This window comes from Astatotilapia calliptera, chromosome 20 (assembly GCF_964374335.1).
Source record: "Astatotilapia calliptera chromosome 20, fAstCal68.1, whole genome shotgun sequence".
In the NCBI taxonomy this organism is placed as follows: Eukaryota; Metazoa; Chordata; class Actinopteri; order Cichliformes; family Cichlidae; genus Astatotilapia; species Astatotilapia calliptera.
Window position 1 is genome coordinate 29,389,304 of NC_137441.1, and position 23,369 is coordinate 29,412,672.

The 23,369-nt window shown below is 39.4% G+C and overlaps 1 protein-coding gene and 1 long non-coding RNA gene across 9 annotated transcripts; one reads left to right on the forward strand and one right to left on the reverse strand.

The window, feature by feature from the left end:
• The first annotated feature begins 76 nt into the window (after positions 1-76).
• On the forward strand, positions 77-21,403 carry slc26a6.1 (solute carrier family 26 member 6, tandem duplicate 1). Of its 8 annotated transcripts, none has more exons than XM_026153795.2 (19): positions 77-218; positions 423-568; positions 667-806; positions 1,548-1,658; positions 1,959-2,098; positions 2,307-2,471; positions 3,031-3,183; positions 3,834-3,916; positions 4,540-4,687; positions 5,183-5,296; positions 5,449-5,526; positions 5,934-6,029; positions 6,137-6,243; positions 6,512-6,581; positions 8,335-8,424; positions 9,510-9,671; positions 10,656-10,710; positions 11,108-11,232; positions 12,121-21,403. In XM_026153795.2, the coding sequence occupies exons 2-19, from the start codon at positions 423-425 to the stop codon at positions 12,148-12,150; spliced, it is 2,013 nt and encodes a 670-aa protein (XP_026009580.2). In that variant the 5' UTR covers positions 77-218; the 3' UTR covers positions 12,151-21,403. The 8 variants fall into 8 exon arrangements, 6 of the variants coding, with proteins under 6 accessions (XP_026009580.2, XP_026009581.2, XP_026009579.2 ...); XM_026153796.2 differs by having other exon boundaries at positions 97-218; positions 414-568; XR_013904085.1 differs by lacking the exon at positions 77-218 and having other exon boundaries at positions 378-568; positions 6,435-6,581.
• On the reverse strand, positions 277-1,623 carry LOC145422911 (uncharacterized). Its single transcript, XR_013904086.1, has 3 exons — positions 1,485-1,623; positions 601-812; positions 277-518 (listed from the first exon to the last, which is right to left on the reverse strand). It is a non-coding gene; the product is annotated as an uncharacterized LOC145422911 (long non-coding RNA).
• Positions 21,404-23,369: the final 1,966 nt, after the last annotated feature.

Here is a 23,369-nt window from a genome sequence, read left to right on the forward strand (position 1 = left end):
GGTACTGAATGAGCTGGTGAATGGGAGGAGAAAGGGGCTGTAAACTAACTGTAATGTCCAGAGTTCAAGGCTCTTTTCCACTTTCCGTGACTCACGTGTAAAAGCGTGTGAAAGTGTGTGAAAGCTTGTGTGTGTGTGCGTTACCCTAATACATGCACTCTCACTGTCACCCAAGTGATCTCTTTGTAATAATGCGGCTTCTTGCTGATCGAGATTAAGTAAGTCTTTTTTCATTCACTGCTTTAATTTGTTTAAGTTTTCCTGAAGAAGCACTTCTTTTCGCTTTTGTCATGTGACTTTATTCACAGATTTAGCACACATGAAAACAGGTCAGCGAGGCACATTAAACAAACACACAGTGTTCAAACGCAGGCAGAATGAAACTTCACTGTGCTCTCAGTAATCTTCCACAGTTATTTCAGATGGACAGCGTTGAGCAAAATGACCGGCCACGCTCCAGGCAGCTTGTTCTCGCACACGCCCTGGACGAAGCACAGCTGGATCTCCTCGGGCAGAGGCTAGAAAAGAAGTGTCTGTCACTTTCGGAGAGGGTAAAGTCACAATGTCGGTGAGTCAAAGGATAACATTTTTTGGCCTTACTGCGTTTGACCCAGCTGTGTTTATCTGAGGCTCTATAGCTGATAGCTTGTGCGTGTTTTCCTCCAGGTGTTCTGGTTCCAGGATAAAAAGCTTCGTGCTGGAGGTTATTCCCGTCCTGTCATGGCTCCCTCATTACTCCGTTAGACACAACGCCGTCGGAGATCTGGTGTCTGGCATCAGCGTTGGGATCATGCATCTACCCCAGGGTTAGGCTACAGCAACAGATAAGAGTATCATAAAAGTCACAAAAGAGTCTGAACTACAGTCTGCCACAATACCTTCACTCACAAATCTATAAAGGCTTCATTCCCCTCCCTTATCGCATTAAGATTTACAATATGACTTTGATTGATAAAGACTAAAGAACTATAATAATCTTTAACCAACAATAAATTATTAAATCCATCAAACTTTCACGTAGATCTTTGTGGCAACTTTGTGGCCCTAACCTTAATTTAAGCACTTAAGTGAGCTGTTTCTTTCTTGTGCATTTTAATATGCTGAATCCAAATATAACATCTAAAATAACTAATTCACAATCATATTTAAGTTTCTGCATTTTACAGCCTGTAAGGTTAAGGTGTAGTGTGTAGGTGGGAGGTTGTGATGCAGAGAAACATTGCTTTCATTGGATAAATATGTAAGCCTGGCCACACGTTTTAATTATTTCAAAATGGAAACTGCAACTGCCAATTCTAGAGGTCACAGCACATTGTGAAAGGAAATAATTTAAAAACATATAACTTTGCTTTGCAGCATTACAGACAAAGTGTCAAATTGAGCTAAGATTTATAATTTCAAGTTCATATCAGACTTCATATGAACCCAGTTTCATTCAAATTTGCTGAAGGGTTTAGAATGAGTGTAAATGTGAAAATTGGCACCTATATTATCCACAGATTTATTCAACTCTGATTTGCACAGCCGCCTCCTTTATTCTTTTCCAGGTATGGCCAATGCCATGTTGGCAGGAATTCCTCCAGCATTTGGTCTGTACGCTTCTCTTTATCCTCTGATCGTCTACTTCATCTTTGGCACTTCCAGACACCTCTCCATCGGTGATTCTTACATTTGACGCTTTTCTGGATTTTCCTACAGTCATTCCATACAGTGACGTTTCCATGAGCACCTCTGAAAATCTATTAGGAATTTTTTCTGTTGCAAAAAAAAAAATTTAATCGTTTAAAAAGTATTTTTCTTATTCAATCATTTTACTAAATAAAGCCTAATTCAGTAACTAAAGATACTTCAGGAAAGAGTAAACTAGTTCTGCTGCTCTGTGTGTGTGTGTGTGTGTGTGTGTGTGTGTGTGTGTGTGTGTGTGTGTGTGTGTGTGTGTGTGTGTGTGGGTGTGACAGGTACCTTTGCTGTCCTGTCCATCATGATTGGGACTGTGACAGCTAATGTGGAGTTGCTTAGCGACGGTGATGAAGCAGCTGTTGAAGCAGCCAAAGTAAACGTAACGGTGCAAGTCACCTTCCTTTGTGGCCTAATACAAGTACGCGCACACACACACACACACACACACACACACACACACACACACACACACACACACACACACACACACACACACACATCCAGAATTGTGATTCTGATATTTTGTAAACTACCATTCATTTATTTTTAATTAATTAAGACTAGAGTGGCACTCAGTCAAAATGGAAATACTAAACCTTCTTGTGTCTGCGTTTGTGTGTCTTTAGCTCCTTTTGTACCTGCTGCGGGGAGGTGTTGTGTGCCGCTGGCTGTCGGATCCTGTAATCAGAGCCTACACCACAGCAGCCGCCCTGCACATGATCATCGTACAGCTGCCGCTAATGACAGGAGCACCAGTACAGAAACATACTGGACTGCTGGCTTCACCTAGGGTCAGTTGAAACAGCTGCACTATCATGCACACATTCAGGCACGCCACCTTTGAGCTGAAATAAGTAAGTCCAGAAACAAGAAACAAAGGAGAGCATCATCCTTTTTTCTAGACTTCATGTAAAAAAACCTCTCTGTGAACTTTTTTTTTTATCAGGAATAAAGAAATAATCTAATGATACCTCCTAACTGCATGGGCCGTGGCTGTAAATTACTTTCTTTTTCTTTGGCACTACGTGGTGCAAATTAAACTCCTTCAAAGACACATCGTGTCACCTCTACACTGACAGTATTGCACTTCTTAAGTGTCAGGGTGTTTTATCAGCACTTTGCAGGTGGTTGATTTCCTCCAGAGCCACTGAACTGTAAGGTTTGATGTGCACTAGAGCACATGAATCTGAAAATGTGAAAACCATTTAGTTGGGCATTTGGACATGTGAGTATATTCTTCTGGAGCTACCTCAGGTGGCCGTAAGAGCAAATGCAGTTTCCTGCTGCGTTATTAAAGCAGGTCCTATAATTTGAAAGTGCAGCTGGAAGTTTTGTGTGTGTGTCTTGCAGACTTTCATAGATGTTCTGTATGGAGTGACCAATGCTGTAACAGGAACTCTGTTAGTCTCTTTGGTTTCTTTGCTGATGCTCATCGGAGGCAAACTGCTGAATGAGCGGTTTAAGAACAAACTGCCTGTCGCCATACCATGGGAGCTTATACTGGTGAAACACACACAGACACACACGCACACACACGCACACACACAAACACATAAACAGTAGACTCATGTCCATAAGATGCACCCAGATGGACAGATGCCACGGTGATGAACTGATGAATGACTCATAATTATATAATAATCTGTTTTTAATCTCCAAAGCCACGATTCTCCACATACAGCAAATATGTGCACCTGGACACTGGTTAATCATCATTCTCTTGTCTGATGTGTTGATAAGAATTGAATTTGTTTGTTTGTACTGCTTCTCAGTTCTTCAAGTAATTTAAAGATTTCAATTAAGGATTACTGTAACATTTTTTAATGTAGTTACAGCTATGTAATTACACAGCTATTTAATTTTATAACAAAAAAAGAGAGCGAGAGAGGTAAAAAACGTACTGCGTGCAAAAGAACTCCCGACGTTTTTTTTTGCTTCATGTTTTCAGTTATATACAATTGTAGGTTTTGTAGTATATCATGGGGGAAAAAGCTTTAAGACAAAGGCTAGTTTTATCAGTTATCTGTTTATGTCAGTGTGTACTTGAACTGGCCGATTTATGTGATATTAGGATGCAGATTACTTTATATTCTTCTTTTCCAAAGTGAACATTCAGTGCAGAAAATGTCACTTCCACTGCTTTTCTCTCATAGATTGTTCTCAGCACCCTCCTGTCAGTACAGATGGATCTGGCTGGACAGCACAGAGTCCAGGTGGTGGGACACATACCCAGTGGGTCAGTAGAACTGGGTTATTGTTTGTTTGCTTTAGTCATTTAGATTTGCTTTTTCTTTTTTCTTCTTTTCTTCTTCTTTAAAAAAAAAAAAAATCAAATAGTCACGATTGTCAATGATTGTCAAGCTGGAAATGCTAACTTCTAACTGTCAAATGTAATATTCCCTCCAACACAAAAGCAACAAAAAGACTCTGAAAAATCCTTTTAGAAAAATGGTCTGAAATGAATCAGTTTAATGTGACTCCAGAAAAATGTAATTCTCTCTAACTCAAAGTGAGTCAAGTAGATTTATGGCAGAAAAAGACATTATGCTGCTTTTATTTACCTATTAGCTTTAAAGTGTTAATATCATGCAAAGAAAATGACACTAACATCTAAACTGTAGCTCACAAATATTTCTATGAGAAGAAAAGTATCAGTTCTTCATGCTTTTGTTGTCATGTTGCAAATGTGCTGCTAGCTTTGTCACACCTGATAGCTTTAAGAAAATGCTGTGTTATGATGAATAATTCACAAGGTAGTCATAATTCTTTATAATACTGAATATTATAATTTCTTTCCTTTTAATAATATCTTAGTCACTGAGTCAAAGAACCTCTCCTCCTCCTCCTGCTCCTCTCCAGCCTGTCTCCCCCAGCTCTTCCCTCCTTGTCTCAGTCCAGAGAGCTTTTCATTCCAGCTCTGTCCTTGGCTTTGATTGGCTTCAGTTTCCTCTCAGCCATGGGCTCAATGTTTGCCAACAAACATGGCTACTGTGTGGACCCGAGTCAGGTACATTCACCCCAATAACAGTTTAACTCAGATCAGAAAATACATACTCTGTTATTTGTTTCAATATCGTGCAGAGAAACTGAGAGAAGTAAAGTTAATTAAAGGTGTTTTAATGAAACTGCACTTCCAGTGCCTTCTGGAAATTAAAGTGGTGTCCCCAGATTTCTGCAAATGTAGGCACACTTGCTGAACCTCAGCTTTGATTCCCTTCAAACTCTTTTTTTGAAGTTTGTCTGACTTTCCTGGATGAATCTTCTTTGAACAATTCACTGCAACTACTTCCTTTTTTAGCCTCATTGTTAAATCTGCTGTAGAGACGACTGAGAGTAAGTCAGAGTTTTCTGGCCGTGCAACCCAGGGCAGGGCAAAAATGAAGAGTAGGGTGATGTACTGTAGATACAGAACATGTAGAAATCAAATATAAGTGATAAATGTGATGTAGCTAGTCATTTAGCCATTTAAAGATGTGGACTCAGCTGTATGTCCCTGCCTCAGGACCTGCTGGCGCTGGGTCTGTGTAACACCATTGGAGCGATGTTTCAGTGCTTTGCTGTCAGCTGCTCCTTTTCTCGCAGCATGGCCCAGGAAAGCATCGGTGTCAAAACACAGGTCAATTATCTTTTTCAGAAGTCCAGCTCCCTTCAGCTAAACACATTTTTAATCAGGCTAAAATAGCACCTACTAAAACGTTATGAGTCTCATAATGTGCTGTAAGTCATTTTCTTCTTTGCTTGCGGTGTTCTTTTTGTTCATATTTTTAGATGGCTGGTCTGGTGTCAGCTCTGTTGATTCTGACAGTCTTGTTGGAGATTGGTTATCTCTTTGAGCAGCTGCCAAAGGTAAAGCGAATCTAACATAACAGGTATTATTAATGTTTATTATACAAGCTCTTACAGCTAGAGTTCAAATCACCAGACTCTCACCCATGGCAGTCACGTTTTCCAGACAGCAACAGAGAAATGGAATATTTAAAGTTTTTAGTATTATTTTGATGATAAGTAAGAACTTCTTTCTGGCAAGTTTACACGTGATTACAGGACATGAAATGAGGTGAGTCAATGTCTCGTAGCGCTAAGAGAATGAGACAACAAAGCAATCCACTGTTGTTGTAATGGAAACAAATGCTGCAGACGTTTGTGTTTGCAGTTCTGCAGACACCTTTACTTTCCCTAAAGCATGGAAACGATCGCCAGGGTGATTCACGTGTCTGAGCCAATGTTGGGTAATGGTTTGCTGTGTGTACCAGGCAGTGCTGGCAGTGATTATCGTGGTGAACCTTCAGGGCATACTGGCTCAGTTCAGAGATGTGCGTCTGCTCTGGAAATCTGACAGATTAGACCTGGTGGGCTTGGCGCACACACATCATTAATCATAGCACAGAAACAGCTACAAACACCATTCCGGGACTGATCCAGGAATTTTCCCTCTCTTCTCCCTGCGTTCCTTTAGCTCGTGTGGATAGTGTCACTGACTTCCACCTTCATTTTTAACCTGGATCTGGGTCTGGCTGTGGCTGTCGTCTTCTCTCTGGTCACACTCCTTTACAGGACACAACAGTCAGTGAATGTGATTTTACAAACCTTACATGGAGCATTTTGGACCAAAAGAAAAAAAAGATCACTGTATTTATTTTGGAGTGAAAATCCAAAAGTCCCTGCCAACATTTATTATGTTTTCACAAAGTCATTGCTTCACATACTTTTATATGGTTTAAATGGTTCCACTGTCTGTTTCTCTCCCCCCTCAGGACTCAGGACGACTTGTGCACTCATCAGTATTCCCCTCTGTCTCTCTCACACTTTTCATCTTGTCCTCATCTTCCAGCTCCACCACCGTTGTTTTGGGTCACATTCCTGGTACAGACTGTTACAGAGATGTGGAGCTCTACCTTGAGGTAAACTTCAGAAAAATATAAATCCATCTCACAACATCAAAGAAAAGAAATAATCAGAAAATCATTAAAACACAACCCCAGTGCAGTCCCTGTTCTGTTTTGTTACAGTTTTAACTTTGAAATCTTTTCCAAGCGACTATAAACGTTGAGAACATGACGGTCGTTGATCTAAAGAAGAGATTCTTTGAAATTCTTATAAGGTCAGAGTATAAATGAGGTTTCACTACACAGCTGCAGAACTGACTGAATTTAAACTCTCTTCAGACTTCTTGTTACACTTTTATTTGGGGTTTCTCCTCCTTCAGCATCTCTCTGTGATTTAAGCTTCTTTCTGATCAGCTTCAGTTTTACACACCCTTTATATTTGCTCCTTAAGGCGAAGTATTCCTTGTGTCCAGATGTGTAATATATGTCTGTAGGACGAGGGTTAATAATCCAGTCGTTCGTAATTGGGTCATGGGCTATTAAAATGTGAAGAGCTACAACGATTTATTGATTGGCAGAGATGAATCACGCTGACATTACATGACTCCCGATGATCCTGGCTGGCTGCAGTCTGTGAGCTAGCGTATGTAAAGTGGTATCAGTATGAAAGCCAGTCAATTATGAATTCTCCACAGCTTGTTTTGTATCTGCACATCAATCTTTCAGACAGAGGCTGGTGTGCAAATTAGCATAAACACATCAACATCAGCGTGAAAGACTTTTTGTAGATTTTTTTGACATAATGGAAAAGCCTTTGGGAAATACGTAGATATATTTAAGCTGGAATATTTCAGTAGCTGTGTATGCATGCATCACAGCTATTAAATCCCTTTGCCCTCATCAAAACGAATCTCCATTGTTTATGTTGATGATATAAAGTACTAAACCCCCCACCGAGAGAAAAAGCATACATGACACCCAATAACAAACCATGTTTTCTTCCTCAGGTCAGGTTTTATTAAGTGAAACTGTCACAGAGCCAAAACCTACTAAAAATACACCCCAGGCTGAAACCGACCATCTGTCACACATCAAAATACCAAACTGCAACCCAAGGCAATCTGTCTGGGCACAGAGCATCAGTGACTTCCTCTTAACTTCTCACTCTCTGTTCCCTCCACTCGATTCTCTCCTCAGTCTGTTACTCTGGTGGCTGCTGCACATCTGCCCTCTGTGTATGTTCTTCATCTTACATCATAGATGTTGTGGTACTGTATACAGTGGAATTCCCTGGAGAAGACCCTACATGAATCACAGATTACCCAACAAAAGATCCAGATTAGCTGAGAAAAAAAGAACCCATGTCTCTAAAGTCTAAATACAAACAGCCATTTTCTTACTCTTTAACTTAGCGGTTAGCAGTTAAGTCTCAGGGTCATGTTTTATTTGAGCAATAAGAAACAGCCTTTTTTTTCTATAGCTATATAGACTTAAACTGTTTGACCTTAAAATGAAGAATTTAAGTCTTTATGTGTATAGATATTTAATGGTAACAATAATGAATATTAAGTCTGTCCATACATCTGCTGAAAATATAACAGCAAAATAGAGAACATATACAAATACCTTCATCAATATCTAGTAGCATCTTTTTTTAATGAACAAAGGAGATGGCACAGGTGTTACCCTACTGTACTGCACACATCTGTTTTTCTAATGTCCCTTAAAGTGAGTGCACCAGAATTTTGCTGCAAGTACTGCCCGTGTGTCACTACAGTAACCTGTTACACCTGTCCACTGTTAAATGCATGTCTGTTTTTCTTAACAGGCGAAGCAAATTCCAGGCGTGACGATACTCACATGTTCAAGTCCACTTTACTTTGCCAACTCTGAACTGGTGTTCACAAAGATAAGACAGGTGCCAATACACACACACACACACACACACACACACACATGCACGCACACACACACATACATATGCACACACACATTGATCTCCTAGAGCTCTGTCCTGATATGTAACTATTAATCTTGAATCTTCAACCTAATGATTACCAAACATTAAGTCTTTTAGACATAAAACTCTAATCAGCCAATCACATAGCAGTAGCTCAGAGACAGGTGATTTAGGTGACTTTGAACGTAGGATGAGAAAAGACGGGCTGGACTGAGTATTTCACAAACTGCTGATCTACTGCAATTTTCCCACATGACCATCTCTACAGTTTGCAAAGAATGGGATGAAAGAGAGAAAATATCCCGTGAGCAGCAGTTCTAAAGGAAAAATGCCCTTTTCATGTCAGAGGTCAAAGGAAAAGGACTCGACATGGTAGACATGGTAACAGAAAAGTGACAGTAAATCAAATAATCACAGATTACAACCATGAAGAGCATCTCTGAACACAAATGTCGAAGCAAACGAACTGCACCACCACAGGACCACACTGAGTACCACTCCTGTCAGCTAAAGACAAAAAACTGAAGCTGCAATTTGGCAAAACTGGACAGTAGAAAATTGGAAAAATGTACCCTCATCTGATGAGTTTTGATTTCTGCTGCAACGTTCAGATGGGAGGGTCAGGATTTGGTGTAAATAACATGAAAACTTGGCTCCATCCTACCTCGTATCAACAGTTCACTGTATTCAGATGATATCCATGGTCACCAGATCCCATAGCGCACCGTTTGGATGTGGTGGAATTTGAGATTCACATGAAGGATGTGCAGCCGACAAATATGCAGCAACTGTGTGATGCTGGCACATCAGCGTGAGACCAAAATCGCTGAGGAATGTTTCCAGAAACTGAATCGGTGAAAATGTCCAGTGAGTGTAACTCTGAGTTTCATCGCCAGCCCCATGCTTTATGCAATGTGCTTGTGTGTGTATTTGTGCACCTCTAGTTGAAATAGAAAAATCTCAAAAGCATGTTTGAAGCACTGAAATGTAAAATTTTCACTTGTAACTTTTCCTCTTCACTTCTTTCCTCTTGCAACTTGGAGACGGTGAATCATGGTCAGAAGGAAAACTCAGCTGGAGTTCACATCGCTGCTTCTTCGGTTTCTTCCCCCCCAGCGCAGACACACATGCACACCTACTGCTTGGTTCTGGATCTCAGCTCTGTTACCTTCATGGACTCTGTGGCCATGACGGCACTTTGCAAGGTGAGGAGAGAAGTGCAGGATGAATGCAGCCAATGTATTTCTATGAAGAAATAATTTATTTGTTTGATATATTTATATTTACTCTAAACAGTCTAAAGGGAACTTATTCTCTGAGGCACTGTCATAGTGGGCAGTATTGTAGGTTTTTTATTTGTTCTCTGAAAACTTCTCTTTCCACTATCACCCAGAAAAAAAAATTTACTGAATAAAATCTATAGAAGCCAGTAACATGCTACGAATAATGCTAATGCTAATGTAAATGGGTAAGATGCTAAATAATGACAAGATAATTAAAATCTACAAGACTCCAGGTCAAACAGAGTCCAGATATATTTTTCTGAGACAATAGTTCTAAATTCCTAAAATTTATCTTCATGTTTGAAAGTAAAGTGAAACGTATTTTGCAGGTTTTTTTGTGTGTGTGTTGGAACAGATCAGTGTTGTGTCAGCAGCAAATGTGGAGATTATGAAGGAAACTACAACAGACTGAAGCTGAATGAACAAAATAATGACATTTTCTTTCTCACTAAGCTAAAGCTTTTCTTTACCTACAACTTTTTGTCACAGATAAGACAGAAAATATAGTTTAGAGAAATATTCAGTCAGTTGTTTTACGTCAATATCACTAAAAATAAATTCAGCTTTAGAAATTGGATCACCAAACAGATGTATTCACTAATTCTCAAGGCCTCGGGAGGGAAAAAGTGCTGTCAGCCTGATATCTTTTTGCTGATTAAAGATATTAGCAAGAAATGGTTATGTAAGAAAAGACCAGCGTACTGGTCACGTGTGAGATAAAAACAAACCACGCGATTAACAACGTCACACGTGTGCATGTTGACGCAGAGCTTTTGCATAATTCTTATCTAATGGATAAGAAGAATTGAAACGTATTCGTCCCACTATGTATACATGTGCTTTTATATGATATTGGTAATGTTTATATGGTCACAAGATCCCTATGTTTGTGTGTGTTTTCACCAGGTTGTAGAAGTCTTGGACATCCAGGGTGTCGGTGTTTTTCTGGCAGCTTGCCCAGGTCAGCCTCATGTTTCATGCGCTCTTACTGTATCTCCCACAGAGTGACTTATCTTCTATTTCTCTCTCACACACTCATTCACGCACACACCCACACACACACACCCTCCGTTTCTCTTGGGTTTGGCTGTTACTGTTTCCACAGGTCAGGTTCTCACAACCCCTCCTAACTGGAGCTTTGCTTCAAGCTTCTTTTTCTTTCATTTTGAACTTCATGTAGCTGTCGCATTTTTTTTTCTTTAGGAGCTTTTTTTTGTATGCCAGTGCACACACGGCAGGTTGTGTCTTTCTAATGAGACATGGGAGTGTAAAAGCATTTTCCATGTGATTAACATCAGTAAATATTTCAAATTACGCTGTAAATTCTGTGATTTCTAATTCTCTCTGCATGTTTACAGAGAAAGTTTTATCCCAGCTCCAGACTCAGGGTTGTATACCAGACAGCCTGCCCCGCTCCTGTCTCTTTCCATCAGTCCATCATGCCGTCCAGCACTGCCTCACCATCCTACCCAGGTCCCTGGAGGTACGCACCATATATATATATATATATATATATATATATATATGTAGATAGATAGATAGACAATTCTTTTATTCTGCCTATTGCAACTGCTCAACTCCACTTTCACGGGGAAGCAGAGCTCATACACTCCTAAAATCATCTCATATTTTTAAATATGTGTTTTGTTGAGCAGCAGGTTTTCTGCTGTGTTTGTGTAGCCACATCGAACATGTAACTGTTTACAGCTCCTCTGTACTGTACTACTGCATCTGTGAAACTGACTCACTCACTTGTGTAGTCAGTACAGGCTGAAAAATACTAAGTGTGAAAATGCAAATTGAGAAAAGAAAAGACAAGAAAGAAGGGTAGGGGTGTAGTTAGTTAGAGGTGAATTTAGCAGACTGTAGGCTGGTACACTGTCTCTGATTGAGGCGGGAGGATTGAAGCTGTGTTAGCTGGATTTGCATGTGAGTCTTTTCAGTTGCATTTTTAGATCATGTATGAAGGTGATTGGATCTGGCTGACCAGAGGAGACAGTGTGGATCACAAAATATTATTTCTGTGTCCGAAAACTCTCTTTGCTCATTCAATCATTTCTCCCAATATAAAATTAAAATGCTTAGTCATAGTTACCAGTAAACTGAGATTTTGGACACTTATTGTCACAGGTGCAGTCACAGCTCTTGGGAGAATTGTATGCGTGTTGTGAACACTATGTTTGTTTTGTTCTGTTGGGGGGATTTTTACACTCTATCTATTGAACTGTAAATCTGGTGAACTGATATTTTGCTGCACTGGTTTTCTTTCCTTTAAATTGCTCATTTAAACTGTAATCTGCTATTGTGTGCTTTTGTGTCGCATTTCAACATATTTAAAGATTTTCTTTGTTTATTCTTTGCTTCTAATCAGGAAATCAACTCGGACACAAGCATTTGTTAAAACAACAAAGGGACAATAATTCTGCATAAAGCAGACCCCAAACACAACCCTGGGGTGGACGGCGTCCATTTATTTTTGACAGAAATGCTCTTTTGCATTTGCATGTTGCACATTTCCCAGGTTGGCTTTTCTCAGTCTTTGCTTTTTTGTATTTCCACAAATAAATGTAACAACAAATGTATTCTCCATTTCATGCTGTTATTAAACATTCTGAAATTTTGCTGATTTTCAATGCAGAGTGAAAAGTTTGAATCTCCTGGTTTTGAGCCTAGTACACCTGCTGCTCCGCAGCACTATCTGTCACACCAGAAAGGACTCAAACCCAAACATCGTAGCTTTGAAGAGAAGCGCCTTATCCATTAAGCTGTTGAGACTTGAGAATACCTGATGACAATGCAGACACAGAGCACTGATGGGCTTATTCATTAACCGAGGCAACAGTGTTCTTACAGTTTTTCTCCGTCGCTTTGGTGCTTTTCTCACATCACTATTAACATTAAAATGCTCACTTTTTGTACAGCCATTTACAGTAAAATCTACAGTAAAGTTAAACATTCCTGTAGTTAGGGAAGTAAGTGAGTACAAGACACTGAATACGTATGTTTCCCATTTTTACTGTGTAGGCTGTTTGTAATTCTACAACATTGTGCAAAAGAAAAATACTCTACAGTCACTTATTTAGAATAAACATAAGAAACACCCTTTTGGAAGAGCTGTGCACAAATGTGAACAATATAACAGTACATATTGTAGCTGAACATATGTAAATCATTCTGGCACATCCAGACGTTCCCGTCTGTCTGGCTACATATTTTCATCTACATCACAATGGATACCATTCCTTGCAATGCAGCGAGGAAAATATCACCTGTAGTGGCGAATCCACCCTCTGCATGACTCAGCTGTGATGTCATCCCATGCTGCATCCATGGCTGCTAGCAGGGCCATTTGCGCATGTGAATGCCAGTCATAAACCTTCCACCTCCAGGCAGAGAAAAACTCCTCTTATCGGATTAAGGAATGGGGAGTAGGGAGGGAGAAATTCAACCAGCATTATGTCATGTGCTGCAAACCACTGTCTGACCAGATATGAGTGGTGAAAACGGATATTATCCCACACAACGACATACTTGTTAAGTTGGCCTCAACCCCTCTCATTCTCAGGGACTATGTCCCTGTAAAGAGTGTCTAAAAAAGTCAGGAAATGTTGTGTATTTTATGGACCAAGAAGGAGAATGTGGGTGAGGATGCCATTGTCTGAGATGGCTGCACACATTGTAACATTCTCTCCACACCGGCCTGGGACATCGGTGGTTGCTCCCTGTCCAATGTGATTTCTTCCACGCCTTCTGCCTTTGGCCAGATTGAAACCCGCCTCATCAACGTATATGAACGTGTGCAGTGGTTCCTCTCCCTTTAGAGAGAGAGAGAAAATGGAACATCTTTTCCTGTGTAACATAATGCATTTTGTATGTTCTGTGAGTATATATACAAAATTGCTAGACTACTGCATAAAACTACACAAAGTAAAACAGTTTACAGTGCTGAAGGTTAGAGTATACATAGAAGACATGTTTTACCTGTACATACTAGTGACGGATCTCCTTCACTCTTTCACTGTTCTGTTCAAATGGCACTTTGTACAATTCTTTCATGCCCATTTCTTTTCTCTTGAGCACTCTGTCAGTTGTTGCAATTGACACAGATCCAATATTGCCAAATACACCGTTATCCTCTATGACAGCGCTTTGGGTTTCTTTCAACTTTATTGCATTGTTTGCAATCACCATTGCACAAATGGCTTCCTCTTGCTGCGGGGTAAAAAGGGGCCCTCTTCCACCTCCGCGAGGTTGTCTTTCAATCCTTTGTGGTGCAGATTACAGTAAAATTACAGTAATCTACACTCAACATGAGATATTATGAGATGTTGGATTACTTTTCAATACTATACATATCTGTTCTCCCTATGAAATGTTTGAATGATTGAACTCCCAGTGGTTCTTTCAACATTTGGTTGCACCCTCCCTCATCCATTGTGAGGCCATGATTGACAACATGGTCAACAAGTGTTGCCCTAATTTCATTAGGAATCGGCCCATGTATTTTGGCGTCTTCTCCCTCTTCCCCTGTTTTGTCCCCCCCACATCCTCACGCCTCTTCCACGATGCTGACCTTCCTGTCCTGCTCAGTTCATATAGGCTTCCCAATTGAGGGTTCATGGGATTGATCCATGAGTGATTGTGAACAAGCGGCTTGGCATTGGTTACAACTAATACTTCACACACCTCCTTGTCAGTGAAAGCTGAAGTTCACCTGAGAGAAATTGTTCAATTTCCGGGACATTTCCAGGAAAAAATAATAATTAAAAAAAGTATAACATTTGCTTGACAGCATTTGAAAACTATACTTGTATATAATGACTCAAGCAATGAAATGAAGACAATTAGTTTTATTGGGAACGACTATTCAGCATCCAAAAGTATAGTTCATTTTGACTGACATGACATAAGCAAATGATAATGTTGTCGACGGCAGAGAATTGTATGAAAGCAACTGATACATGTCCAAGAGCACTTACAATTTGTTCAGAGGAAGGAGAAATTGCTACTATGATGTGCACAAATGACTAAATGTTGTTGAGGTTGCACTAATGGCTTTGAGAATTTTCATTCTGACCTGAGAAAAGCACCAAAGCGACTGAGAAAAACTGTAAATAACCTATCCAATATAGAGTAATCCATAAAGATATATGAGCTTTGAATGTGATGCACACGCTTCAGAATGTGGTAACAGCATGCCTATTGTCATGGTCCGGAGTCTGTTACTCCGTGTTTTAGTTTATTATTATTCTGTGGTTTTGTTTATTCTGGGTTTTTGTACTCTGCTTTTTCACGTTTCATGTTCCTATGTTCTGTGTCCCCCAGTCTGTGTCAAGTTTGTGTGTGAGTTGTGTCATTACGTGTATGTGTTTCCTGTTTTACTTTGAAGGTCTCTGTCTGATGTCAGTGCGTTCTCTTTACGTTTCCCCTGCCTTGTCAGCTGTGATGTCTCCCAGGTGTGTTTCCCTCCTGTTTCCCATCCCCTGATTGCTGGTCTGTGTATTTATAGTGTGTGTTCCCTCGTCCTCGTTGCATTATTCCCCTCCATCATTCTGTGTAATTCCCTGTGTATCCCTACATCGCCATTTCTGGTTAGTCTCTGTTAGTTTTTCCCTGTTTAGGTCGTACTTCTTCAGGCTTCTTGAAGGGCATTCAAAGCTCTTCTTCAGATGAAAGACATGTGGATGAGAAAGAACCAGTACTTTCTGATCAATGTCATTGCTGGATTTATTAAAGAGGAAAAAGACATACATGTTTTAGCCATGAGCCATCATTAGCATAACGTAAAACAAAAAGCAGTGACAATATATGCCTATTGTCACTGGTCCAAACGCCTATTCGAGTCCTCTCATCAAACACTGAATAATCATATATCTTTGTGAGAATAATTTGAGCACACTCCCAATGTCAGTATCACTTAAAGACAATCTTATTAGAAACATAATAAAATTGTGCATTACAAAGTTTTCATTGATTTTAAAAGAATGTATGTAACAATCTCTATGTGAGTTTTCAAGGTTGCTGACGTGACATTGCAAATGCGTGTGTGGTGTGTCGAACCATGTTGGAAAAAGGTCAGGATGAAGTCTATGAACCTTCACTATCATTAACTTTGACAGGATTACCCCGTTGACTCACTCAATCCCTGACACTGGCTCAAGAAGTAATGAACAGCCTAGCTAGTGTACTATTTCCTGTAGCTTCACATTATCACGTCGCTGTGGCGACTAAACAACAAGACTTGGAACCATGTGATAAAAATCCAGGTTGGTCAGGTTTGTAACACATGCACCAAAGCCATACTGCCATGAACTATGTGACTGGATTGTGACACCCTGTTTTTGTTTTCATGCATTTTTAAAGTTATACAATGATTTAATGCACACAATAATGCAGGTGTTACGACCCGGCTCAAAAGCCGCAACATAAAAAAAGGAGATGAATAACAGAGTGTGGGTGAGAAGAGGTTTCATCCTAAAATGGAAAACCAGGTTGGCTAAAATGGCTGGTGCCACCAAGGCAAAGACTAGTGCACTGCCGGGAAGCTTGCCTCAGGTATGCTTTTATCCACACCTGACTAGGTGTGGCCAATTAGCACCAGCTGAAAACACTGAGACGATTAGAAGCTGCACAGGGACGTAACACCTCCTCCCTTAAAAGGGTTCCTCTAGGACCCCTAAACAAATTAAAAGTCCCTCTGAAGCCTTGATCCCTCAAAAGTAAGTTGGCATCTTTAAGCATGGATGCCCCTACATGAGGATCTGAAGTTGCCACACTGAACACACAAAAAGTAACATGTGACCAACACAAAGGAGCACAACAGTCAAACCCAAAATGATTACCCGACCTGCTACAACACAAAACCAAAAGTAGCAACAAATAATCACAAGTGATCTGTTGTCTCCACCACACAGTCACATACAAGTGGCCCTATACCACAACAAGTTACTTTAATCTAAAAAGTTCAGTAAATCAAGCACACTAGTGACCAACCACAAAATAGAGAGCTATGGCCACACAATGATCACATCAAGGGTGGCTCAGCACCCCACAGTGTTATTGCCATCACCTGGCCAACAACACTCACAAGTGATCCAACAAAATAGCCATATTCCAAAATAGCCCCCACTTATGTTACGACCCGGCTCAAAAGCCGCAACATAAAAAAAGGAGATGAATAACAGAGTGTGGGTGAGAAGAGGTTTCATCCTAAAATGGAAATCCAGGTTGGCTAAAATGGCTGGTGCCACCAAGGCAAAGACTAGTGCACTGCTGGGAAGCTTGCCTCAGGTATGCTTTTATCCACACCTGACTAGGTGTGGCCAATTAGCACCAGCTGAAAACACTGAGACGATTAGAAGTTGCACAGGGACGTAACACAGGTTAACAATACAGCTTGTATTTAATGACCGGCTCAGTCGTCTCCGTCTCCGTCGCCGCCGCCGCTGCCTTCCGCTGCCTTCCGCTGCCTTCCGCTGCCTTCCGCTGCCTTCCGCTGTCTTCCGCGCGGCCGGCCTCCGGACCGACTCAGTCGTCTCCTTCGCCGATGACGGCGAAGGACCAGTCACTGGGTAAAACTATGCAAAACTGAACAAAAATAAATTCTCTCTCTTTTTTTTTTTTTTTTAGAAAATGTTTGATGAATTGTAAATGTGTTCAAATGTGTTTACACATCATGATGTGCAACTGTAATTAATGATTCACCATTTCAAACATAATATCCAAGATGATTAAACTGATATTATAGTCATAACAGATCCCCTCCCTTTACTGTTCTCTTAAATATCAACTTGATTTCGGGTAGCAGTCATGTGTCTTTCCAAGAAAATGTTCTCGAGTTCAAAGTTTTTCATGTAGATCCTTCTCATTAAAATATGCTGATAAAAGTTGTACAAAAGGTTAGACCCTTCTCAGTCTTATCAATAGACAAAGGGGCCGCATTATAAGACCTGTTAATATTCTTTCCTGAGGAAGAAACCTCACCAGATATGTCTACTGTGCCTTTTGCAAAACACTGAAGACAAGAGTCAATCTCATTTGTGAGTAGGAATGAGAATTGATAAGAATTACATCCAATTCCATTATCGACATTACTTATCGATTTGATTCCTTATTAATTCTCGATTCTAGATTGGGTTCTCACTAGCTCTGCATTTAGAGTTACCACCATCACTAAGCAGCATATCAAAGACATTACATTTGTGCAAATTAATTGCATGTTGTCTGGTCAAATGTTCGCGTACGCTGGAGGTATTTCATCTCTTTGTTAAGATTAGTGTCAGGTCAATACTCAAAAAAGTAACACTTTTATTAAAGGTAATGCAGTACATTACTTAATTACTTCAAGAAGAAAATAATTCATTATACTCCTCATTACATTACTTTCATCTTACTCTGTAAAATGATCTGAAGTACACTGTCTTATAATAACCATTTCACAATATAAACTTGAGGCTACAGCCCCACACACCAACACAAATCCCTATCCTGATGAGGACACATATATGAAGAGAAAGCCAACAGAACAAATGAAAGAGGAAGCATATGTTTCTTCTACTGTAGAAACATGCACTGATAGAAATGGAGGCTGCAGCCTGACTGCTCATCCGTTTGTTACCTGATGAAGTTCAGCATCAGCTTCACCGCAGCTCACAAATGATGGCTCACTTGAGCCGTCCTGGGCTGAGGTCGGCATTCCATCAGCTTTAGCATCACTCTGGGTTCTAGGCTAGATTAGCATTAGCATGCTGTCTGTGCAGGTGTTTGCAAAGAGCCAAAGTTGTGGTGGTAGCATAATGCAGCTGTTTCTGTCCTGGATGCAGTTTGCACTTTACCATTATGCCCTTGTCCTTTAGAGCAATAAAAATAGAAGTAAGGTCCATACCCATGATGCAAACCATCCTGCTATTTTCCTCAGCTGACAACTGAAATTAGCTGAATGTAGTGCAAGTGCAAGAATCGATGAGTCCAAGAGATTTGACTACTAGGAACTGGTTCTTGAAGAGAACTGGTTCTCGATTCCCATCCCTTTTCATGTAACATCATCCTCTGGGGTCTTGGTCATTGTTTTCAGTCTTATCACATATTAGCGCTCAGTTACACAGGCCTAAGGACGGATCAGGGTTCCCATGGCAACCTCCAGATAGTAGAACAAAATATGTATTCCCCAGCTGGTTTGCGAGTACTTGCTGGGTGAAATCGGCCACAATGTGGGTGCTGTATCTCTTTGTGGCCTTCCAGTTGCTTTGGCTGCTAACAGATTGCCACAGTAGTTTGCATGGAAAATGGCAACTTGTCTGCAAACACTTGCAACATGTTTGGCAATGAACAGCGAAACTGCAGAATGTCTAAAGCCAACCACAATCTTTTCTCTGTCAGAGTAAAAGTTGTCCCTTATGTGCAACCAACACAGTTCAAAAGGCACAACTTTTACTTTGAAAGTGAAAAGTCTCTGTTTGTGGTTGGATTTGCTCTTTTTCAGGTTTCACTACAGCTCAGGCAGCAAATGGTAAATGATTGCAAACGAGTCTGGGTTTTCCATGCAAACTATTGGCGACTGTCACCAATACTTATGGTATACTTATACTTGTGTTTATAAGTATTTTGACAGTGCTAGATTTTAACCAAAGCACTTTTATCTAATGTTCACACACACGCTTACACTCCAATGGGGCAACTCTGGCTTTACTATCTTGCCCAAGGATACTTCGACATGCAGACTGGAGGAGCCTGAGATTAAACCATCAACTTCAAATTTGCAGACAACTGTGTCTCTCTGTGTGTGCCGGTACTCTGAAGTACTTCATTCCAGATGTATGTTCACTTTGAAATAACTATATGCATGCTGTATTAAAATGCCAAGCTTTGGCTTTTCTTTGAGAGTAACTTCCTATATATAGATTGTGTACATAATGTCGAGATCAAAAAGTAATTGGACACGAAGTCAGAAAAAGTTATTATATTTAATATTGTGTGGAAAATGCTTTTACTTTTTGACCCACAGACATCAGCAGATGGTTTGCCTCTTCCCCGGTGAAGCTCTCCCTGTCATTCACAGCAGTCACTGTCAGCTTTTGGTTGTTTGGGGACTCAATCAATCAAAAATATGCAACCTCTTCACCATGTGTTCACATTGGCAGTATGAATGATGAAATGTCATCTCATGAGTTTTGATGAATTTGGCTGAATCTGAGCACTCATTTTGCTTGTGTATATCTTGGCATTCACCCCATTGCTTCTGCCAGCAGTAAATTCTCAATAAATGTCATGTTGCCAGTGTCTTTGGCAGCTAGACATGCCCAAGTAACTTTGATGTCTCTCTAACAGATTAATGCTTTGATTGAATCACATTATTTATATTATTTACTTGTATAGTCAATTTTTTAAATTGACAGGTAATTCCATCTCAGCGTAACAAGTGACTATCAACTCTGAATGAGTTTTTTCCTTCGTGAACTTACGCTGAAATAAATCACAGCTGCCCACAATATGTTATATTGCAGATGAAATACTATTCATTAACTGCACAAATATTGTGTTCTGCATGCTAGTACTACAACTAGCATGCAGAATGTAATACTAATACTGTGCCATACTAGTACTATTGTTGCAGTACTGGTATACTGCAATAAACATAGTGGAACATACATTACAAACAGTGCATAGTGGAATCTAAATGGATCTGAATGGTGTCTAAATACACTTCAGAGCTTCATTACAGAAGAAAAGCACACACGTTTGTAAAAATCTTTGTGTGTGTGTTGATTTTTTTGTGTGAAATCGCTTCCCATTGTAGTTACTATTAACATGACAGCGATGAGGAAAGCTAAAATTAAAATGCATATAACTGCTATCACAGTTGGTTAACAGTTATCTGGATGAAGTTTGTGACGTGGGTTTCCAAATACAGATCATTAACTTTGACTAAATTATCTTTTTCAGAGAGACTGCAAATCTAAGTCACTGGGTCAGGAAGCAATGAATAGCCTTGCTTCACGCCGTTGCATTACTGTTGCAAACTAATCAGTAAGACCCAGTTAAATATCAACCAGGTTTCTGGTACTGGCTGTGCGTGTTTTTCTAAGAAAATGTCCATGGTGGAAAGATTAAAACTGAGCAAAGTTCACTGTGATGTTAAAAATTCTTCTAGATAAAATAGATAAAGCCTTATTTTTTTATCAGTGAACAAAGAGGCTACTTTCAGAAGTTGACATTCTTTCCTAAGGACAAAATCTCACCAGATGTGTCTGCTGTGCCTTTTGTGACATGAAGTAAGAAGCACTGAAAACGAGAAACTAATTTGTAAGTTCTTAACCTTCTGGGCTCTTGGCCATTACTGCTCTGTACAGATGTGTCTGATGTTTCATGTTACTGTGTAAAAATGGATAAATTCAAATGATTTTAACAAAAACGTAATCATTTTCTTTTTAACATGAGTTCCTTTGCAATGCTAACACAAAACCTTCTTTAGTTTCTTTAAATGGTGCATTATGTTTAAAGCAGTTCTATATCAGCCTGTCAAAAAATCAATACAGTAAAAAGTGTTGTTGCTGTTGTTTAAACTGTGTTGAATTTCAGTCTTTTTGAAATGCTATATGCTCCGTTTACTATTAACATGACAATGATGAGTAAAATAAATGTATATACAATACAAAGTAAAGGTCTGGAGTCATCTTTCATTTTATTACATTTTATTTAAAAAAAGGCAAATATGTGCAGTGATTTATTGAAAGATGTGTATAGATACATAGAAATACAGTATATATAACACAATCAGAGCTTGTACAAGTCTAATAATCATCGATATTTGGTATAATTACCTTTATTCTTCAACACAGTCTGAAGTCTCTTAGCCAGCTTTCTTATACTTTCTTTAAGTAATACTTCTCTAGGCTTCTTGAAGAGCATTCAAAGCTCTTCTTCAGATGAAAGACATGTGGATGAGAAAGAACCAGTACTTTCTGATCAATGTCATTGCTGGATTTATTAAAGAGGAAAAAGACATACATGTTTTAGCCATGAGCCATCATTAGCATAACGTAAAACAAAAAGCAGTGACAATATATGCCTATTGTCACTGGTCCAAACGCCTATTCGAGTCCTCTCATCAAACACTGAATAATCATATATCTTTGTGAGAATAATTTGAGCACACTCCCAATGTCAGTATCACTTAAAGACAATCTTATTAGAAACATAATAAAATTGTGCATTACAAAGTTTTCATTGATTTTAAAAGAATGTATGTAACAATCTCTATGTGAGTTTTCAAGGTTGCTGACGTGACATTGCAAATGCGTGTGTGGTGTGTCGAACCATGTTGGAAAAAGGTCAGGATGAAGTCTATGAACCTTCACTATCATTAACTTTGACAGGATTACCCCGTTGACTCACTCAATCCCTGACACTGGCTCAAGAAGTAATGAACAGCCTAGCTAGTGTACTATTTCCTGTAGCTTCACATTATCACGTCGCTGTGGCGACTAAACAACAAGACTTGGAACCATGTGATAAAAATCCAGGTTGGTCAGGTTTGTAACACATGCACCAAAGCCATACTGCCATGAACTATGTGACTGGATTGTACAATGATTTAATGCACACAATAATGTAGGTTAACAATACAGCTTGTATTTAATGACAGGGATGTGTGGATATCCCCAAATAATATTAAATTTAGCTATAGAATCTATATGGTTACAGATTATATGTGAAGCTAGTGTGTAAGAGGGGCGATAAGGATGTGTGTATTTGAGGGTTTTTTTTATGTATATGAGTATTTATTTCATATATTTATAAATCTCTAAGATTTAGTGTGTAATGTGAGGAAGGACAAATATGAATAAGCAACGACAGGATCATAAATCAAATCAAATCAAAATCAAATCACTTTTATTGTCACATCACATGTGCAGGTACATTGGTACAGCACATGTGAGTGAAATTCTTGTGTGCGAGCTTCACAAGCAACAGAGTTGTGCAAAATACAATAATGTAAACAAGAAAAATACAAGAATGGCTACATCTGAAACTAATAAATATATGTACAATATATAATAGTATATGCATTTCTGGATGTGTATACTAAATATTTTTCTACGTGTGTGTGTGTGTGTGTGTGTGTGTGTGTGTGTGTGTGTACACACACACACATAAAGTCCAAAAATAAAACCGACTATATTTCTGGTTGGCTATCAGTTTATCCAGTGATCTGTGATTATCCTTCAGTGTGACCACAAATAAATCAAATAAATCTGACTCTGCTGAAAGGACCAATATCTTTAATCATGCACAGATAAAACATAGAACACAGATAAGGTGCAATAAAGGAAACTAATGCGCAGCAATTCAGTCTGTAGTTATCTCATAGGTTAACCTGTGTGTGTCTGCTGTCTATACCACAAAGTCTTTTATGGTAGTACCATAACATGCCAGAGTACAAATTCATTCTGAGACAAACCATGATTAACAATAAATAAATAAATAATTTTAAGTACAACATGAGCGACGGAAATCCCTCATTAAATCATAAAACAAAAATGTTCTGAACATTTTTCTACCATGTCTGTTTTCACTTGTACAGCACGTACAAGGAACTTTGTCCTCTTCCTCGACTGACAT

Coding starts and splice junctions, on each gene's coding strand:
- slc26a6.1 (XM_026153794.2), top strand. CDS start 378: ATGAAACTTCACTGTGCTCTCAGTAATCTTCCACAGTTATTTCAGATG. Junction 807..1,547: donor GATCATGCATCTACCCCAGG/GTTAGGCTACAG, acceptor ATTCTTTTCCAG/GTATGGCCAATGCCATGTTG. Junction 1,659..1,958: donor TTCCAGACACCTCTCCATCG/GTGATTCTTACA, acceptor TGGGTGTGACAG/GTACCTTTGCTGTCCTGTCC.